Below are 20,964 nucleotides of genomic sequence, written 5' to 3'. Positions count from 1 at the left end.
AGACCAGACTGTTTGGCCAGAATAAGATCTTGGAGAAGGTTGAAGAGTCAGCAAGAAAGGGAGACCTTAGAGGGCCTTGGATACTAAGAAATGGAGTTTGAACTTTGTTTCCCAGTTAATTGAAAGTCACATTATTTTTTTTTTAAAGTAGGAATATGTTCATAACTATCCTCAAATGTTAGATTAAGAGACCTAATGTTTGCAAGGTGATGCTTCGAGATAATTTGTCTCCACCTGTATGCTGCCTGCCTGATTTAGGAAGCATTTCCTTCTCCAGTTTACTTTAAGCAAATCCTAAACACCTGTTAAGACCTGTTTAAGTCCTAACAGATACTTTCAATAAGCATAATAGGTCTCTTTATTTTCGGAAAGTTCTGGCTTCTTTCTATTTGGTGATTTAAGTTGTTGTATAAAGTTTATTTCCCTCAAAAATTTGTTCATTCCTAAGAGGCAGAGACCATGCTGAAATTGTGTATCTTTTTTTACCAGACCTAATAAGTGACATTTTCTTTAAAAAAAAATTAAATAACATTACAAGGTGACAAGTGCATGATTTTATAAGAGATGTCCTTAAGTTGCAGTTGTTTTGTATGTAACACCTTTCTTGAGGACAGGTATGCCATATTAACATTTTGCAGTCAGTCACAGAGCTTAACAAAATATTGGATTTATTTAGTGAATACATACCTAAAGATTGATTCTGTTCGTTGTTAATGTGTGGACTGTATTAGACAAAAAGCCTATCATCAAAATTATAAAGTTACATTAGAAAGAGTAGAATAAAGCCACTGTAGGTTTTACACAGAACTTCCTCAAAATCAACTCATGATATCAAGAATAAAAATGCTAAGACGTAAAGGTAAATCGACACTGAACTTAAGAGCCAGAGGATCCCGTCTGCGTCCAAACTTTGGGCGAATTACTTAACCTGTAGGTGCGCAGTTTCTTCAGCAGGTTTTTCGCAGAACAAACGAGTTAACGTATAAGCTAGCACCTCTCATACTGCAGGCAAATACTGCTAAATTGGTTTCTTTTCTTTTCCCACATAAATGAGGGGGGAAAAATCAGTTATACTTAGAATGTTGTTGGGTCAGCGGGTATAGAAAAAGCAAGAGAGGGATAACAGAACGGGAAAAGAAAGGGACACCGAGGCACCAAGCAGATTTGCCCATATCCTTTTATCAGCGTCTTTAATTTCCTTGATCTTGGGTCTCGCTCTCAGCCCAGCCCTCCTACAACACCTGTCCAGCCGGATCTGTTCACTACTTGGGTTTTCGTTTGCCCACTCAGTCCCCAAATCCCACCTTTTCCAGGCTCTTTAACCCTTCATCGCCCAGTTCAACCTGAAGAAAGTAGAGAAGCCAATCGACCCCGCATTCCCCTCCAGAGTCAGCCTCCCGCGGCCTGGGGATCCCCCCGCTAGCCCCTCCCGCGCCACCTCGGCGCCCCGCCCCGGCCGGGAGGGTGGGAGCGAGGGGAGGGCCTCCAGGTGAGGCGCGGTCGCCCTGGGCCTCTCACTTCCGCCCAGGTGAGGGAGGGCGGACGCCGAGCCCGCCCGCCCGCTCGCCCGCCCGCTCCGGGTTCCCACCGGCGCCTCCGCCGGACCAGGTAAAGCCGGGGGCCGGCCGTGAGGGCGCGCGCTGCGCCGCGGGGACCGTGCGCCTCGAGCCAGCCAGGGCAGCTCTCCCTGCGTCCGGAGCCTCCCCCGCTGCCCCGGCGCGCTCTCCGCCCGCCCTCCGGGAGGACTGGGTACGGGAGACCGGGGGTGTCGCCGGGGGCTGGGCCGGGCCCACGGAAGGTGCGGGGCGCCGACCTCCTGCGTCCGGCCCGGTGGCCAACACTCCCGTCCCCACCCCTCGGTGCAGGCTCGCCGGAGGCCGCGGGCAGCGAAGCCGCCCCGCCTCGGCAGGCCCTGCCGGCCCTCAAATCTCGGCCCGAGTCTGTACCGGGAGTGGCCGGGATCAAATTTTGCACCCAAATCGGTGCCTTCGCTTCGCCCCCGGAGCTGGGCGGGGGCTTTTCCCAACCGGTGAGGGTGAAAGGAGTGAACAGGTGGTGGCCTGCCCGGGGTCCCGGAGCGGGGGCCCAGATCCCAGCTGAGAGGCGATTTGGCCCCGTCCCCATTTGGGCGCCTGGTCGTCATGTAGCCGAGTTCCCAGGCCGGTCGTCAGGCCTGAGCTCTGCTAGCCTCACTCCGTAGATAGGGAGGACCAGGCGGAAAGTGCTCTGGCTCCAGCGTTTCGGGAAATTGCTGGACTTCTGTTTTAAGTCAAGCTCAGGAAAGTATTTTCAAATCTCCCCCACCCTCTCCAGAGCGCTTCAGCCCTCCTGGGACACCTAGCAGGCCAAATTAATCTCCCCCTGGAGTGTACTCTTGGCACTTTGTCTTATCTCCAGATGGCTCTTATCACTTTGGATTCGAGTTAGTTGTTTACTGGTTTGTCTGCGCGGTTAAGAGTGGACTTTAAGGGCCATGTTGCTATAGGCTGCTTCTCAGCCGTACTTAGAGTCTAGCCATTGATAGGTGCGCAATAAACAGGTGTTTCTTAAATGCAGGAAGAAGCTTCCAGAGGCCTGGAATAAAAAGAAATCTGTTACACCGAGGGTGGTGATACCACGTCTAGGCCGTCCAAGCTCCTACTAGCTGCCAATTCATTTGCACACAACTGTTTAAAAGAAAAGCTAGAACAGAGTGGGAGTAAAAACTCAAATCTGTTCTTTTTGCAGCATCAGAAAAATTAGGTCGTGACTTTTAGCTAAAGTGAGCTTGACGTTTCTAGGCCCCTAACGACCTCTGTAAGGATTATTAAAAATTTAAAATAATTAGAAAATTAATAAAGGAGCTGGATGGTGCTTTACAGATAGGATTTATGAAGAGATTTGCCCTTGCTAATTGAGATACTATTAATGGTCGTGTAAGATGTGCTTGACGTTGGAGTAATAGTTGTGTTTAAAGTTGAAAATAAATTGTATTAAGCTCTCATTTCTGTTTAAAGATGCCTTAGTAACTTCAAGTCATGTATTGATTTTTTTTATAACTATAAAGCTAACATATTGTAGAAAAAATTGGAGAGAATTTTCAGAAAAGGAACTAAAAGCACACATCCACTTGCCATTGGAAATAAACACCAGCAAAACTATGATATATTGTCTTTTAGTTAGTATTCTTAAAAAGAAAAATCTGTATTTTTCCCATGATGAGTTCACTTTTAGAACCTGTGATTCTGAGACAGTGGTTCAGCACTCAGTAATCCTCGTATTTACATTTTTATTTAAAAGCACTTAATAATTATCCTTAAGCTAAACAACCAAGCAGTCTGAATTACCTTGCTTTGTTAAACTTTAACAAAAATACATTAGGTTGGGGAAGCTAAAGTGGGGTTTAATTTGTTTACTTAAGGTTTTGTTCACCTTGGTAGTAAACGTTGAGAAGCAGAACTCTTCCACCTTAATATTTGAGATTGCTTAACCATTCATGTGTGCTCAGATGTTTTTGCGTAGATTTGAATGCCTTTTTTAAAGTGCTTATTCTAGGTTCTGGTGCCAGTGGAGAGAAATTTAGAGCCTGTCAGTAGCCTTCCTCGTTGTCGGGATGGATCTGTGAAGAAGATGGAGAGCCTGCTTATTTTTTTGCGTTTGCACGGCTGTAGCCTGTGGGGTTTGGAGACATGGCGTTGGGTTTACCCACAGTGTAACTCATGGCATGTCACTGGACTCTGGTCCTCTTTTCCCATTTGTAAATGTTCTACCTCACTGAGTTTGGGCAAATGAAATAAAGTTCAAGAATGCATCCTGTAAACTGCAAGCTGTTCTTCCACTTTTTGCTCCTCCAATGAGATGTTTAATTCTGATACAATTAAAGAGTTTCTCTGTGTTCATTGGGAAGAGCTCCAGTTTGGGAGTATGCTCATTCTGGTCGTTACTTTGATAAAAGGCATCGAAACTGTATTAGCTGATAAACAGAGTCTTTGGTGAAAAACACTTTACAGGGATCTTAAAAAGCCTAGGTGAAAACTGCCCTGTCAACATGGTTAGCCACTTCACCTGTGACTAGGCACTTGAAATAGGGGTAGTTGGGGTTGAGATGTACTGTAAGTGTAAATACACATCAAATTTTGAAGATTTGGTGTAAAAACCTAAATACTGCATTTTTATACTTACATATTGAAATGATAATTTTTATATATTGGGTGAAGTAAAATATGTAATGGAAATTAACTTCACTTGTTTCTTTTTACTTTTCATGTGGCTACTAAAAAAAAATTATATATGTAGCTCACATTTCTGTTGAACAGCAGTAGGAGAGGATGTAGTATGAGTATGTTTATCCTAAACAGGGTTTGGTTTAGTGAAGCTCTTACATTCCTATTTACAAACTGATTTTTTTTTTAAACTCTCAACTTTATAGGCCTCCCCACTCCCCCTTTCCTTGTATTCATTGCATTGGTGAAGTTTTTTGTTGTTCAGTCTTTTGAGAAATAACCACTTATTAATTACAAAGGGAAAATTTCAGCTAAAATAATTATTCACCTTTTTGAAGCCCACAAATATCTTAAATAATGTTGATTGAAAAGAGATGTTAGGGGGAGGGTATAGCTCAGTGGCAGACCATGTGCTTAGTATGCACAAGGTCCTGGGTTCAATCCCCAGTACCGCCATTAAAATAAATAAATAAATAAGCCTAATTACCTCCCTTCATGATAAAAACAAAATTTAAAAAAAAAAAGATGTTAATACTAGTAGCTACCATTTATTGAATGTTCACTGTGTTCCAGGCTGAATGCTTTATAATGTCTTATTTAATCCTTTCAATTGTAAATATTTAGTATTTTTTATTACAACTATTTTATAAATGAGGAGACTGAAGCATAGGGAGATTTAAATGGTTGGCCACAAGAACACAGAGCTGGTCCCAAGGGTATAACCCACATCTCTATGATTTCAAAGCTCATAAGCTGTAGATTCTCCCATATTTCAACAATTGGTTATTGAATAAATTGGAAAGAAGTTGGTTATTGAAATAGACATTTGGTTCTAATCCTGTTTTTGTTATGAAATGCTCATCAACAGGAGACTGGGTGAATAAATCATGTGTTCCTCTATTTAGGAGTTGCAGTGGGTGAAAAGGAGCTGTATCTGTCAGCAAAACTAAATCTTAAAAGTGTGAAGTTGAGCAAAAGCAGATTGTTGAAGGATAAACAAACAGTATAATTACCATTTATATAGTTTAAAAACCTGCCAAACAGTAATATTGCACACAAAGATAGTGTGTGTTTTAAGAATTTCAGATTTGAATTTTGTCTGTATTAATTGCATGCATTTGTGAAGCTGCCTTGTGGTTAAACAAAATTAGTAAAACCTCTGTGAAATGAGCATTGTCTAACGTTAGTCTTAAAAGAGCCCTTTGCTTTGGTACTCTGCACACCTTGCCTGATTGGTAGATAGCTTACAGGCCCAGGCCTGCAGACTTTCAGGGGCAAACCTGTTTTCACTTAGCTTTAGCCCGTAATTGATGGGCATGGCTTTCATAATAGGGAATGGGTAAGTCTTCTGCCTTGAGAAAGGCAGTCCGTTTCTGTGTTATTTTCTGGAGCTTCTAAGAATCTTCCAGGACAGAGAGATGAGTTAAGTAGATGTTGACCGTTAGGTTTACAAACGTTGCCTCTCTACTGAAAGTTTGAAATATCAAACTCTCATTTTTAAAGTAGTTATCTGCTGAAAAAGTCTCAACAGTTGACTTTCTTCCTCTCAAGGTGAAATTAATTCCACTCAATGGCAGCTGTATCATCTTCCTCTGTTACCTTTTCCAAAGTGCTTTTCCTCTTGGTTTTTTTTTTTTTTTTGAAATTTTTTGAATTGTTTTCTGCATTTACGAACTCCAGATAATATACATTGTTAAGAAGATAAATGAGATATTATACAGGATGACCCTGCATGGTACAGAGTCGCCACCAAAAAACTAGTTACTTGATTTAGTGACAGATAAAATGGATTTTGGGAAAAGGCCAAGAGAAGGAAGGAGGGTGAACATTGGTGGGAAGGGTATCTAAAGCATAGTTAGGCATATTTCACAATTTGTTAGGACTGTTTTGACATGCCAAAAGTGGCATGACTATATTTCTGGAGTGACATTAAGAACATACAGTCTGCAGTGTGGGGAGAATTGAACAGAATATCTGAGGTGAAAACTAATCATTAGTGAAGGATATGAATGCCTGGTTCTTTTCGGTGAGGGGCTGATCCTCATCTATAAAATAGAGTTAGTAAAAAAAAATACTAAATATTTACAATTGAAAGGATTAAATAAGATATTATAAAGTATTCAGCCTGGCACACGATCAGAGATCCAGAAGTGTGAAAATTGCCCAGATCTGTTTTTTTGCCGATCATCGGAGAAAACGCCTGCCAACGGGAATACATAAGCAAATCATAAAACAGGTAACTTTGTTCTTATACAGTGGCTGAGCTGCAGGCAGAAATCGATATGAACTGATTAACTTTGAATAGTTCAATGAGAAAAATTAATATTTTAAATTTTAATGTTATTTATTGGTTTACTGTGGAGGAGGGGAGGTAATTAGGTTTATTTAATGGAGATCCTGGGGATTGAAGCTAAAGGTGCACTCTACCACTAAGCTATACCCTTCCCCCCCAAAATTAGTATTTTAGCTAACTGAACTATTCTGAGGTTAACATGGTCTCTTTCAGCTTCAATTTCAACATGTCGTAAATGTCCAGCCTTAAGTGGACTTAAACATTGCCTTTGGCTTAGGCTCATGGCCCCCAAATATCAGGATGATTCTGGAATTTATATATCTGTTTACAAAATTCCAGGAGTATAGTGTTGTGGCAGCAGCCAAAAACACAGTGTTACTTATTTATTTAAACATCTAAGGGGTTTAGAAAAGGCCTTGTCATTTGGCAGGGACACAAGGCCAAGACACCTGTCTTGAATCTGCACCGGGGTGGCAGCAGATGTGTGTGTTTGTAGTTCGAGTGAAGAGCCACTAACACTCTCTGGCTAGGAGAGTTTGTTTTGCATGTAATCAGTACCTCATAAATGCTGAGCTTTGAGGCCAAAGGCATGACAATTAGACACAACTTGAGCTTTGCACTCCGAAGGAAACAGTAAAAGTTAAAGCTGTCCGTAGACTTCCATTTTTGAATAACTTCTGAAATCATGACTTCATCTGCAGGTAATAATTTTTATTTATTTTTAACGGACATCTTGTTGATTTACAATGTTGTGTTAGTTTCTAGTGTAAATAACTTTTAGGTTGTTCGGACTCCCTGGTTCCCTTGAGCTCTGGTTATTTGCTGTTGAGGAGTTAATGTGCAGTCTGATTATGATCTGTCCACTTCATACCTGCAGTTAGAGGCAGACGACCTGTCCTTTCCCAGACAGAATCCCAGTAATCTCTCAATTTTTCAAGAGAGAAGTATAAGATGTCTTGTTAAATCACATTTTCAAAACAGAAATGTAAGATTTTGTTTAGTTTGAGAAAGAAGTATAAGGTGTCTCGGCTATTGAGGGGTCTGAAAAGTGTGTTTCTCAGAGTCCTTAATTTGCCTCTGTTCTTCAACTGAGGAGGTTAATACATCTTTTCAGTAAGTTTCCTTCACCTCTAAATTTAAATCAAATTAGATTTCTAACTCTGCATCAGCTTTTCTCAAGCATTCCAGTAATCAGCGATGGTTAAGGGAATGGGTATTTTTGGAAAAAAACCACAACATTATAATTTCCTTCAGTCAAATTCTGCAGTGAACGAAACATGAAACATTCATGGCACAAACTCTTGGATCAGTGACGGAGTGGAAACTGTACACAGTAGACCACTCGTTCTCTGGAGGCTGTACGGTTATGAGGACAGTGGCACACTGTGGCCTTTAATGTCTAGGCTCTGGTCGATTGTAGGTAGCCTGTCTACAACAAGCTAGACTCAGTTTTAACTGTGTTTAAACACAGTTGAAATTCCTTGCTGTCAGCCTTGTTAGTTTCTTAGCCTGGCCAAATAGGTCGAAGTTGTTTGGCTGAAGATTTCCCATGACCATAAAATGAATGAGACATAGGTTCTGTTTGGCATACATGCTGCCTCGCCCAGATGTTCAGCTGTAGAGTTATTGCATTTCTTCCTTCTGTCCTTGTATGTTCTTCAGGCTTTAGTGTCCTTCCCTACATGTTACCCAACACCATGAAGTTGTAGTAATTTTCCAGGCCTGCTTTGTGGACATAGTTTAGCCTTTGTAGAATGTGAGTCATAGGGTTGGATGGCCAGCCAGTTTCTAACCTTAACCCTTGCTGAGGGATACTCTTCTACCACCGTTGTTTCCAAAATGTGCAGGGTGATCCATTGCAAGGGTAGGAAGAGGACAGTAAAGTCTTGCTTTTTAGTTTTTACTTTACTCTCATGATGTTTCTATTTCATATATGTTTTTAAATACATGTGATATGGAGATGTAGTAATAAATGTTTATAATTATACAAAAAATAAGATGAGCAGTCAACATATTTTTACTGACGGGAATGAGTGTTTAAAAAAGTTTGAAGACCACTAATCTATCCCATTACCAGAATCATCTTTTTAAATAGAAATCTGGACTCAATACTTCCCTACTTAAAAGCTTTTGATTACTTCCTGCTGCTTGCAGGATAAAGACCAGTCTACTTAGCATTGTTTACAAGGACCCTCTCAAAATAGTCTGTCTAAACCAGTGCTTCTCAAACTATCAAGTGGTGAAAATTTAGAGTACCCTGCCCCCTGCCATCTTTCAAGGACTGATATTTTTGTAAAATAAATTATTAGAAAAATGAAGTGTTAGAAAAATGAAATTACAATACAGTGTGAATCAAATTTTTATTCCTAAATTTAATAGATATACATGACTGTCTAGTCCATGATTTCTAAATGCTTATTCCTAATTTTGATATTTATCTCTTTCTGGGTCAAGCATCAACTCACAGTACACACTTGTGGTAACCCTGGTCTAAACTACTTATCCTTTCTGCTACTTTTAGAGGCCTTATAGTAGTTCATTTAGAGCTAGTTACTAGTCTCAGCGTCATGCACTTTTCCACCTGTATGTGGTCGTTCTCAAATTGTGATCTCTGGGCTAGCTGCACCAGGATCACATGGGAACTTCATTAGAGATGCAAGTTCTCTGGGATGGCTTCTGACCCACAGAATCAGAAACCCTGGGAGTGGGCCCCAGAGTTTGTTTTTCAACAAACCCTCAAAGTGATTCTGATGCATGCTCAAATTTAAGAACCACTAACCTAGGGCAGCCTTATATGTCATTCAAACTGGAACACTTTTGAGTGTGAAATGGAGCACTATTAAGAATGATGCTGGGTAATCTGAGGCTATTTTAGGCAAACGAGGACAAATGATCACTCTGCTTTTCATGCTGTTTTTTTGTGTGTGTGTGAGAGAGGTGTCTAGTGTGTTCTCATTCCAGCGTTCCCAAACTTCCGCAGAAAGGGGAGTCTCTCTCTTTTTGTAATTTCTCTTTAGTGCATGGTACACACCTCTGCTATGGTATGTATATGCCTTACAATGTAATTATCCTATAGTGTTATCATTATCTTGCTGCATATCTGTCTTGCTCCAAGATTAGGCCATCTTTGCCATTATTTTTTTGTCCCTCTTACTTTTCAAGTTATAAAAATAATATGTCCTTTTCAAATCTGTAAAGTAAAATAATACGTGCTAAAATCTGTAAAGTAGAAGTCTAATTTTTTTCTCCCCATCTACACTTCTACTTCCTGGAAATTATCTCTATTATTCAGTTGATTATTTTTCTAAGTCTAGAAACTTATGCACACACAAGTATGTATATTTTTCCTTAACAAAACGTGCATATCCTGAAACTTACTGTTTTCCCTATTTAGTTGGGTACATTAGATAGTGTTCCTGTGCTAACACAAAGATTTGAATTGCCAAAGCATCCTCCCATGAATGAGACGTCTTACCCAGCACCAAACCTTACTCATGATTCTGAGCTTACAGGCAGGAGGCTCACACAGGAGCTAGGCACAAACATTCATTGCTGGTGGGTACAGCTTCCAAAGAATGTCACTTTCTCATCATATTAGGACATATTATCAACATGCTTAAAATACCTACTTCATATAAATTTACTTTAAGTCATTTATAAATATATTTCTAACAGACATTTACTGCAATTTATAATGTGCTTACAGAAGTAAAATTCAACCTTGGGACACATCTTTTGTTTTGGGTTCCCAGACAAATTCTGAACAATATACACAGAAACAGTTTCTCAAAGAAAGCTCTTTCTGTTGGGGAGATCCAGTGGTTTATACTACATTAGTTACTCAAATAGAAAATGTCTGTGATTATCTCCCATCTCCCAGCCAGCCATGCCGCATAAATCCATACGTTCTCAGGTTATTTACAAAAGCAATTAAGACATCAGGCATTTCCTGACCTTTTAAAATGAGAGACTCTGCTATCTATTAAAAACCTTCAGCTTGTTTGCAGGGAGGTCTGGTATCAAGCTGGGAATCCCTAGTTGAAAGACTGAGCCACAGACTTGCAGTTAACCATTTCCTTCCCATTCCTGTTTCAGTACATTCCGGCCGACTTTATTATTTTAATGACTGATTGCTTTTGATTGTTTGATTGTTATTAAAAACTGCAGTATATATTTTGTACACACATCCGTGTGTCCTTTTGCAAGTACTTCTTTAGGAGAGACATTTAGAAATAGATATTTTGGGTAGAGGAGGATATAAATTTGATATATTGATAGATATTGCTAAATTGCTCTCCTAAAAGATGGTGCAAATTTATATTTCCACCTTCCATGACATCTAGAGTATAGGCTGCTATTTGGATATTCGTTTTAAGGGTTGCACAGTTGAGATGCTGAGCACATTAGAAGTGTTTCTGTGATACTCCACTTAGCAGTTCTTTTGGTAGTTCTCATGGAATCCAGTGAATATTTGGGTGGAATACGTGGACCTTGTATCAATGGCAAAGGCATCCCTTACTGGTTTTTAATACACTTTCTCTCTTAGTGACCTTGAATTACAAGATAAAGATTGCATTCAGCAGCTGTATCTAGGAATGATGTAAGAACATTTTGACTGCATAGTACTCATGTTTCTTTAATGGTTCATTATAACAGTGTACCAATAGTGGAAATGACCACTGTGAAAATGCCATTTTGATCACAGCAAGGAGTTTGCTAGCTTTTTGAGTTTTGATGACATTACATTGTGGGCTAGTTTGAGCAAATCATTGGAATTAAAAACATTATCCATGGAAAATACCATACTGGGTGGTTACTTCTTGGAGACTCACAGATGACTAGTAAGAGTCTGGGATTATTTGTAGAGCTTGAGTTTTTTTCCCCCTAATCTCTCTACTATCTTCTTGATTACTTAATTTGGATGTTCTTTTCCAGCCTAGGATCCTTTTTTAAAAAAATTAACTTCTGGTTGATTTATTATTAATAAGTTATTAAAGTATAATTTATGTACAATAAAATGTAACAAAAATAGATCAATGAATTTGACACACATCTGTGTAAACAATACTCCATTCAAAACATAGAACATTTTTATCACTCTAAAAAGCTCCCTCAAGTACCTACCCAGTCAACTCTTTTCCACTTGCCTATGTAAACTAATCTATAATTATAGATTCAACTTCATATGAATGGAATCATACAATCTATATCCCTGTCTGTCTGTTTTCTTCCCCTTAACATACTATTTTTGAGATTCATCCATGTTGTGTGTATCAGTAGTTTTTTCTTTTTTATTTCTGAGTACTTTTATCTTTTATATCATAATTGATTTATCCATCTGTTATTTAGACATTTGGGTTTTTCTAGTTTGGGGCTTTTATAAATAAAAATTCTTAGAACATTCAACTACAGGTCTTTTGTGGGCATATGTTTTCACTTCTCTTGGGTAAGTATTTAGGAGTGAAAGTGCTGAGTCATACAGTAAGAGTAGTTTTAAGAAACTGCCAAACAATTCTCCAAAGTGTTTGTGCCATTTTACATTCCTAGCAGTAATGTATCGGAGTTCCAGTTGCTTCATATCTTTGTCAACACTTCGTATTGTCTGTTGTTTTGCTTTCTGGTTTTAGCCATCTTAGTGGCTGTGTAGTGGCACCTCATTGTGGTTTTAAGTTGAATTTCCTGGGTGAAGACTTTTGATGGAGAATGTTCTTGAGGTTTTCTGTAATTTTTCTGTAGGATTATAGGCTTGTATACACCAATGGTAAATTTTTTTTTTTGTATTTGAATTTTTTTTTTTAGGTTCCTATAATAGTGACTGAAGATAATAATTCAAAATGCCTGAAAATCCTGCTACAGGTATACTAGCTATATACTTCTATCATTAAGTTAATTAATGAATCAAAAATGGAATATAAGATGGGATTTAACTTGTACTCTGATTATCCTTCTTCAAACAAGATAAACTGCAGGTCCTGCAAGTTCTCGATCGCTTGAAAATGAAATTGCAGGAGAAGGGTGACACTTCACAGAATGAGAAGCTGTCTATGTTTTATGAGACACTAAAGAGCCCTCTCTTCAACCAAATACTTACACTTCAGCAGTCCATCAAGCAGCTGAAGGGGCAAGTAAGTTACCCGTCCGGGTTTTACGTTTTGATATATTCAAACCAGCAAAGAAAGATAGGATGAGATAGATACCAACTACTCTTAATTCAGCAAAGAGACTGTACTGGGACTTGTGACCTGTGAGTAGCATTGGCATGGGTAGTTTAAACATGTAGGTAATAAATTTTGTGTTTGGCTTTAGAATATGATTTTTGTACTTATTTATGTAAAGGTCAAATGCTTTGAGAATTCTCAACATTTCTTCAAAATTATGAAACAGTAGCATAAATATATTTTCTTCATGAAGTCTTTTTTCTAGCATGAAGTGATTATGCCCTTGTAGGATATTACATATTTATACCTATGAATAATTGTCCAATATTTATCAAATAATTATCGCCTAAATATCAAGTGTCATGGATATTGTCGAAGCAGTATATCTGGTGTTTTATTATTTGTGTTTTCTCCACTACATTTAGCATAGTACCTGAACTCTTGCAGGCTCTAAACACATGGTTGTTGAATTATAAGACACATAAGCACCTCTGCTTGGAGTGATATAAATGGTTTTAAATCTTGGTTGCTGTATTTTGGGGTCAGAGATGGCAAATTGATTTTAAATCATCTATTCTAAAAGCCGAGCTTGAATGGTAGCTATCTTAAGATTAAATTTGGGCAGAATTTTAAATGTGATTAAAGATAATGTAGCAAGAGTTGTGAAGTGAAAATTAGCAAAATTTGGGAAAAAATGTTTTTTGCTGACAAACTAAAATGCCTATCCATAAATATTTAGCAAGTGATTTGTATAACTAATTAAGGATTAAACTCTGCACATATGTCTTTCTGTGAATTTCTTTCTGTAGATCAGAATTTATACCATAATTTTAGCACTCCCCATATTGAAACTAAGGTTTCTGTATTCCCTGATCATGGAATGAGTATGTCACAACAGTGAATGTTATTGGTAGCAACAGAAATTGGAAAAGATCACTACAAATCTATTACTTGTACTGGACTAAGAGTGGACTTGACCAACCACTTAATCATTATTAACAATCTTTTATATTTATATAGTTTGCAGTTGTTATATAAATAATCATATGTTATCCATTCAATTATAAAATCCTTGTGATTTTTTTTCCTATCAGTGTTTTTATAGTTTCTATGGGTGTTGATTTTTTTCTGTGATGTCCTATTGACTTTTTTTTTTTTTTTTTAGTTTTTTGGGTAGGGGGAAGTAATTAGGTTTATTTATTTTATTCTTGGAGGAGGTACTGGGGATTGAACCCAGGATCTCATGCATGCCAAGCATGTATTCTGCCACTTGAGCTATACCCTCTTCTATTGACAATTGTTCTTGATGTTACCTTTATTGTGTTGGCACTTGTATCAGTGAATGATTTTTTTTATTTGTTTGTTTTTTGGTGGGAGGGATGTAATAGGCATTTATTTATTTATAATGAAGATACTAAGGATTGAACCTACGACCTCATGCATGCTAAGCATGTATTTTACCACTGAGCTAGGCCCTCCCTGCTAGCCAATGATATTTTGAAAATTAACCTCTATTTTCCTGTTCCCATAATTACAGGATTTTCCCTCAGTTTTTACTAGTGCTTAAATGGCTCTGCAACTCATTTGCTATTAATCTTGAGCAAGTTGCTTAATCCCTGTGTGCCTCAGTTTCCATGTTCACAAAAAGAAATAAGAATATTTTCTAGGGCTATTGTAAGAATTAAATGAGATAATATGGAAGAGTTTTGGTATACTACTTTGCTTATAGCAAGCACTTAATAAATACTGAGTTTTTAAATTATATACTACCTGCAGCTCTATTGTGGCTCCCCACATGGAAATGTATGGATATATGCAAAAAGAAATGTATGGTTAAATGCATGTATATATAACTGGATGTGTCTGTATGTGAAGCATAATGAGCTGTGGAACATGCTATTAACATGAGGTAATGGTAGAAGGCAGGAAATGAAAACAAATTTTAGGCTGTTAAACATATTGAGTAATACTAAATAAAAAAGTATAGCGTTATAAACACAGATTCATGTATCTGTATCTTATTTCTTGCATGTGTATATATTTAACAATTATACATGTGATGGGCAAAATATAATATTTAATGAATAGAAATTTTTTATCTATAGGTTTCTGTTAATAATTCTCTTGTTTTTTGCTCCAACAGCTCAGCCACCTACCCTCAGATTGTTCAGCCAACTTCGACTTTTCTAGGAAAGGTTTATTGGTATTCACGGATGGTGCCATTACTAATGGGAATGCCCACCGGTCCTCTAATAACTTAACTGTATCTGGGCTGTTTCCTTGGACTCCAAATTCAGGAAATGAAGATTTTAACTCAATCATGCAACAGATGGCCCAGGTAAAGTTATATCTTGTCATGGGAATACTAAGTTTTATTTTTCTTGTTACAAGTTAAAAAGGAAGCATACGCTCACTCTTTTTGCCTTTAAAATGTGTTACTCTGTGTTTTGTTTGTGTTTTTATATTGTTAGGAGGAATTGATAACTATTTTCAAACCTGTGTGTTAGTAATTTATTCTTAAATTACATAAGGAAAATACCCATGAGTGTGGTGAGGAGAGTTTTTAGGACAATGACTCTAATCTGGTACATCTGTACACTTGTAAAGAAAAAAATTCTTATGATTTTGCTCATAGGAAGAAAATTAATATGTCTACCAGAAGTGATGTAACTCCTTTGAAACTTTTTAAATTTGTATCAAGATAGATAATTTGGGCATTTTAACTAATATAATATGGAAAATCTAGAGAAACATTTGAAAGAGTAATCTAGTTTTATCCTTAATACCTATTAAAAATTAAATAATAGATGATTGCATTTTTGGATGTGTTTGTCCACCTTGCCTTTTAACAAGTATCCTAAAAAGTGAAACTTGAGTTTGAAAGTTAAAAAGAACCTGTTTAAGATGTGATAGTTAAATAATGTTCTATACCTAATTCCTTTTTTGATCTTATTGCTCTATCCCCTTAATATGATTAATAGTTATTTTTATGTGATGCTTTTATTAGTTGATTGCTTTTATGAAAGTCTCATGTATTAAATACAGTTATTAACCAAAGCAATAAAATACTTGTTTGTCACAAGTAGATCCATTTGAATGGTGGCTTTTCCATAATTGTTTGAATTAACCTAATAAAATGGCATATAAATTCAGCACAATGGAATTAAAGACAAATTAATCACTATAGAATTAAAAACAGTCCTATAAAATGCAGCTGGTTCTGACTTATGGCTCAACACTAGCATATTTTTTTTGACAAGTCTAATTTGCTTTCCTCATTTAAAAATACATTTTTCTTTTAGAGAACTTAAAGAAATTCAGTGTAAAAAGTACTGTAGAATTTACTGTGGGAAAAGACATTTTTCTCAGGAATTTTCATCCAGCTTGGGATTCATCTCATGCTGTGAATGAAGTGTGAAAATACCTCTCTAATTCCCTGAGGCTGCAGAACACGGCACGTGCCCTCTTATGTTCTACTGAAAATGATCAAGTGAGAGAATTTCCAGAAATAATTTACCACTGAAATGCTGAGTTTATTTGGTTTTACAGAAATGACTTAGGAGAAGCTATTTTGGGGGCTGTTTACAAAGTAGAAATTACAGTTCTTCAGAAAGGATATGTTGGTTATGTTTTGTTTTTTTTTAAATTCCCCTTCATTAGGGCCGGCAAATTGAATATATAGACATAGAACGGCCCTCAACTGGAGGCCTTGGATTCAGCGTGGTGGCCCTTAGAGGTCAAAATCTGGGAGAAGTCGATATCTTCGTGAAGGAAGTGCAGCCAGGGAGTATTGCTGGCAGGTGAGGAAGATGTTCATTTTGTGTTTTGCTAATTCTTTTCTGACAATTCTGAAACCATTATTATAAAGGGACTAAGAAACCAGTAATACAAAAAGGACAGTGCAGCTAATACTTTCCCCCTTCCTGTGTGCTTTTCAGGCCTTTTGCAGGTGTTCTCATGTACACTCGTGGCAGTACTCTAGCTAGTGGTATCATTACTCCATTTTATAGATGAGAAGGCTGAGTCTCAGAGAGAGTCCGTGGGTTACCTATAGTCACAGAGCTGTTAATGCTGGAACCATGATGTGATTCCAAGACTGTCTGACAGCAAAGCTGGTGCTGTTTTTACTCCACCACACTCTCTCACAGTTGAACGTGATATTTTATCTATGGTCTGATCCATAAGATGGGCATATTGAAATTCACATTCTGCATACTATGTTGTTTATTAAACTTGAGACTATGGTATCTTTTTTGGTGGTCATATCACACTAGTCATTATTTCACTTACTGTCAATAAAAATCCCTCTCTAGTCTATGTGATTTCCCTCTCTGTTACGCTTGTGCTTGGGTTTTATTTTTTTAAGGTTTGTGTGCAAGACGTATTTTGTCTTTTTTTTTTTTTTTGGTCTTTTTGATGACAGGTCTTTAGTTTATTACCCCTTTAACAAAGCACACAATTCATTATATTACTACTGCCTGTTAGAAAAATAGCAACAGTAGCATAACTAGTATTAAAAAAAAAAAACTCAATCAGTAATATAGTTTTGAATTCACATTCTATTCATTGGGGATCAGTTCTAGTCTCCCCAGCTGAAAATTCTGAAATAATGAATTTGTATGACTTTATTCTGCCACCTAATGTAGCATTTCCTCATGTATGTTCAGAGGAGCCATAGCAGTGGTTGGCTGTATTTGAGAAACTATCCTCATGTTCTTGGAGATTAGGTGTATTCTGGCAAACTTAGACAATCCAGGGTAAAGCTGGACTTAGGGTCACTTGACATTAGCTTCCTTAATGCTATGAAGTCCCATGACAAATGCTTCCTTAATGCTATGAAGTCCATTAACACTGATTAGCTTAACTTCTCTTTTTAACTTTTTAAACTTAAAACTCATTATTGGGATATAATTCACGTAAGCGTCACTACTTTAAAATGTACAATTCAGTAGTTTTTAGTGTATTTTAAATGTTGTCAACCTTTTTTTGGTGAATCCTTATGTCTCAGTTATCTGGACTAATAAGTGTGTAATTACAAATTGAGGTGAACACTTCTAAAAAGGAGAGTTTGATATTTGAGTGTGTAAGGACCCTTGACCAAAGCTGAGGAGTCAGGTCTCTACCTAGGGGCAGTGATGCTTGGAGGGAAATTTGAGAGGAGACAGTGGGGTCTGCAGAGAGCAGAAGGTGTCAGGGAAAGGAATAGAAAGACCTTTCACCAGTAGCCCTATGGTGAGATGGAGCACACTCATATCCTTGGAGTGTGTCTGATATTTGTCTGGTGTGGTAGCTAGTGCAAGATAGTGCAAGAAGGGGCTGGAGAGAGGTAGGGACCAGCCATGCAGGACCTTCTAGATCATGGTCTTCATCATCAGTTCTTTCTTCTGAGGACTTTCCACATAGAACTGTTATTTTAGGAGCTTGCCTAAGTCCTGGTAGCTCTCAAAGTCTTGGAAATCCATTATTTCTGAATGTTGCAATGGAGAGACAAGAACTAGTCTCCCCTTGAATGGGAAGTGTGAATTTAATCATATATATGGTATGAGAGAGTTAAATTATAAATAATAGTAGCAGTAAAATGAATTCAGTTCAACTTTGGAATGTATTATAGTCATGTTCTCCAGGAGACTTCTCTGCAGCTTGTTTATTTTGGGTTGAGCGTGTATCCTGTGGGCAGATACTAACTGGAAAGCAAGGAGGTGTCTTGGAAATCTATAGGGTAGAGGGAAAGGTAGGTTAAAATAGGTTGATTTCCAGAAAATAAAAAATTTGAGCGTGAGTAAATTAAGGATTAACTTATACAAAATGAGTTATTTTAGGATCTAAAAGGTTCCAGAGTAACTCATTCATTTGGGGTTAAGAAATTTCCCTTAATGAACAAGCTGTGAATGGGAATTGAGGTGAAGAAGTTAGAGAAAGGAGGACCACTGGAGATGGGAAAATGGAAGTGATTCCTGCATATTGTCCTACAGTGGTCATATTTAAAAATAAATGTTTCTTTAGGACTAGGGAAAAGTTCACAAGCAACACTCTCAATTTTAAAAATATATATCTCAAAATTAGGAAAAACATTATGAAAGTAGTACATGTCTATAAAAGAAAACTACAAAATACAGAAATATAATAACCGCCCCCACAAAAAGAAAGGCTCTTGGACTTTGCCCACCCTGAGACAACTAGAAAATACATTAGAATGTTTTCTTTTTATAAAGACAAGTTCTTACAGTATAAATAATTTTATTCTTTAATATAACGTAAACCTTTCCTAATATTAATAACAGGATGTATAAGCAACATTTTTAATTCTACATGCTCTATTGTGAGAGCCACCAACAATTTTGGCATCAAAAATTGAAATATCCAACTTGTTTCCAAAGAGGAATCTAAACGTATGAGTCCTTGTCCTCAGAAAACTTAAAATCTAATAGGGAAGGATTTAGCTAGCTCTGCCTACAGCTTCTTGGTAATAAATGAATGTTCAGTGAGTGATAAACAAGTGGTTCAGAGCACCAAGATGATGAGGTAAGTGATGAGGAGAGAGAAACACTCAGTTACAACGTGGCTGAATTTGGCTGTGCAGAGTGGAAGGGTGTTACAGATGGAGAAAACCATTTACACAAAAGCAGGAAATGCCAGACATGTTTGAGAGGGAAAGAGTAAATCAGAATAGTCAGAAAAGGGGTTATGTAGGGAGGAATCCAAGTGGGAAGAGTACTTTGGGACCAAATCTAGGGTCCTTTGAATACCAACCAAGCTTACATTATGTCCCAGAGGTCAGAAGTTAACAAATTCTGGTCCATGATGAAGTGTTGTTGAATCTGCTGTGACCTGAGAAAAAAGAAGGGCAATATAATGGAATTTTCATAATTCTAAATTTATGAATTAGACTTCTGAGATAAATCGCTTCTCAGGGAGATTTTTTATTTGGAAGGTTAAAGATGTTCTTTTGTAAAACTACTAGGACAGGAGTTTGTTTTCTTTCTTTTGACTCTTTCCTTATTGGTCAGTAACCATAGATAATGAAGTATTTTTGAGTTGGGAATACAAGCATGAAAGAGAGCCTAGAAAAATAAACCTTGAGGAATTTTGCAAGTTAGGTTTTAGGTACTCGATAAGGATGGTTGTTACTGGGAATAGAAAGGAGGAGATGGGTGGATGTGAGAGAGATAAAGAGGGCTAAGAAAGAATGGTGATAATGAGAAACCGGAAGAGGAGGAGGGGTGTTTAGGAGATAATACAGTCAAACACAGTGAATCAGAATAAATCCTACTCTTAGTATGCACTTAAATTATGGTTTAGAGTCAGACTACTTAGATAAGATGCTAAACTTGTCCAGGCTTTAATTTCTTGCATTTAGCTAAGTACTTTAGAAGGTGATTGTGAGGGATAAAAAGGAGATAATTCCTTTAAAGCATGTAGCCTAGTACCTGACTCATCTCAGTAAATATTAACTATAATAGTGCTTTTTTTCCTTAAGATTTTGCTAATTAAAAAAAAAAGCCCCTTCTTCTTGGTTAACAGTTGGGAGATTGGTGATTGGGATAGAGTGAAGGGCTCAGATATAGATTTGGAAATAATCTCTATTGATTTTTTCAAGGAGAGTTTGTCCTCTATTGACAAATGTTGGAGAAACGAAGGACAATGGAGACGGGGTGAATCTGCTAGAGAAGAGGCTGTGGGTGAACATAGACCCCTGTGCGGTGTGTGTTGAAGTCAGATTGGAAGGGCTTCAGGAGCACAGGGCTGGTGCAGCAATGCAGGCAGTGTCCATACTTGTAAAACCTTAGCAATGGGGCCCTATAAGTTGTTTTTGCTTATTTTTCTAGCCAATGGCTTTTAAAGTGTGTGTGTGTGTGTGTGGATGCACTACTTAATTGATTAATTAGCTAATAAGTGCTTTGGTAGAAAGCACTCTGAAGACCTCTGTTATATAATTAAATCATTATTTGACTGAATGTTCTAAGTGAAGTAGTACCATAAGAAATAAACTACTTAACTTGAATAATAGATTTTAAAAAGTCAGGCTATTATATCACTTAAAATTTTCTTATTTTATCAAGGGATCAAAAGTTAAAGGAAAATGACCAAATATTGGCTATTAATCACACGCCTCTGGATCAGAACATTTCCCATCAGCAAGCTATTGCATTATTACAACAAACCACTGGATCTTTGCGTCTGGTTGTGGCCAGGGAGCCAGTCCACACAAAGAGCAGTACTCCTGCCGGCCTAACTGATGCAATTCTGCCTGAAACAGTGAGTTGCAAATTTGGAAAAATACTTAGTTTTAAATTATGCCATTGATTTTAAG

General features: G+C 37.6%; 1 protein-coding gene across 4 annotated transcripts in view; it reads left to right on the top strand.

The window, feature by feature from the left end:
- The first annotated feature begins 1,504 nt into the window (after positions 1–1,504).
- PATJ (PATJ crumbs cell polarity complex component) overlaps positions 1,505–20,964 on the top strand; it is a 289,824-nt gene continuing 270,364 nt past the window's right edge. For 2 of the 4 annotated variants that reach the window (XM_072974318.1, XM_072974320.1), the window contains exons 1-6: positions 1,505–1,608; positions 12,295–12,351; positions 12,454–12,620; positions 14,797–14,991; positions 16,314–16,453; positions 20,714–20,909. In XM_072974318.1, the coding sequence (XP_072830419.1) occupies positions 12,330–12,351; positions 12,454–12,620; positions 14,797–14,991; positions 16,314–16,453; positions 20,714–20,909 (720 nt within the window). In that variant the 5' untranslated portion in view covers positions 1,505–1,608; positions 12,295–12,329. The remainder of the gene's footprint in view (positions 1,609–12,294; positions 12,352–12,453; positions 12,621–14,796; positions 14,992–16,313; positions 16,454–20,713; positions 20,910–20,964) is intronic. The other 2 variants (XM_072974319.1, XM_072974317.1) reach the window with 1 other exon arrangement.

The sequence above is a fragment of the Vicugna pacos genome, chromosome 13, assembly GCF_048564905.1.
Source record: "Vicugna pacos chromosome 13, VicPac4, whole genome shotgun sequence".
Classification (NCBI taxonomy): domain Eukaryota; kingdom Metazoa; phylum Chordata; class Mammalia; order Artiodactyla; family Camelidae; genus Vicugna; species Vicugna pacos.
The sequence above is the reverse complement of the archived record's forward strand: the minus strand, read 5'-3'. Positions and strand labels throughout refer to the sequence as shown.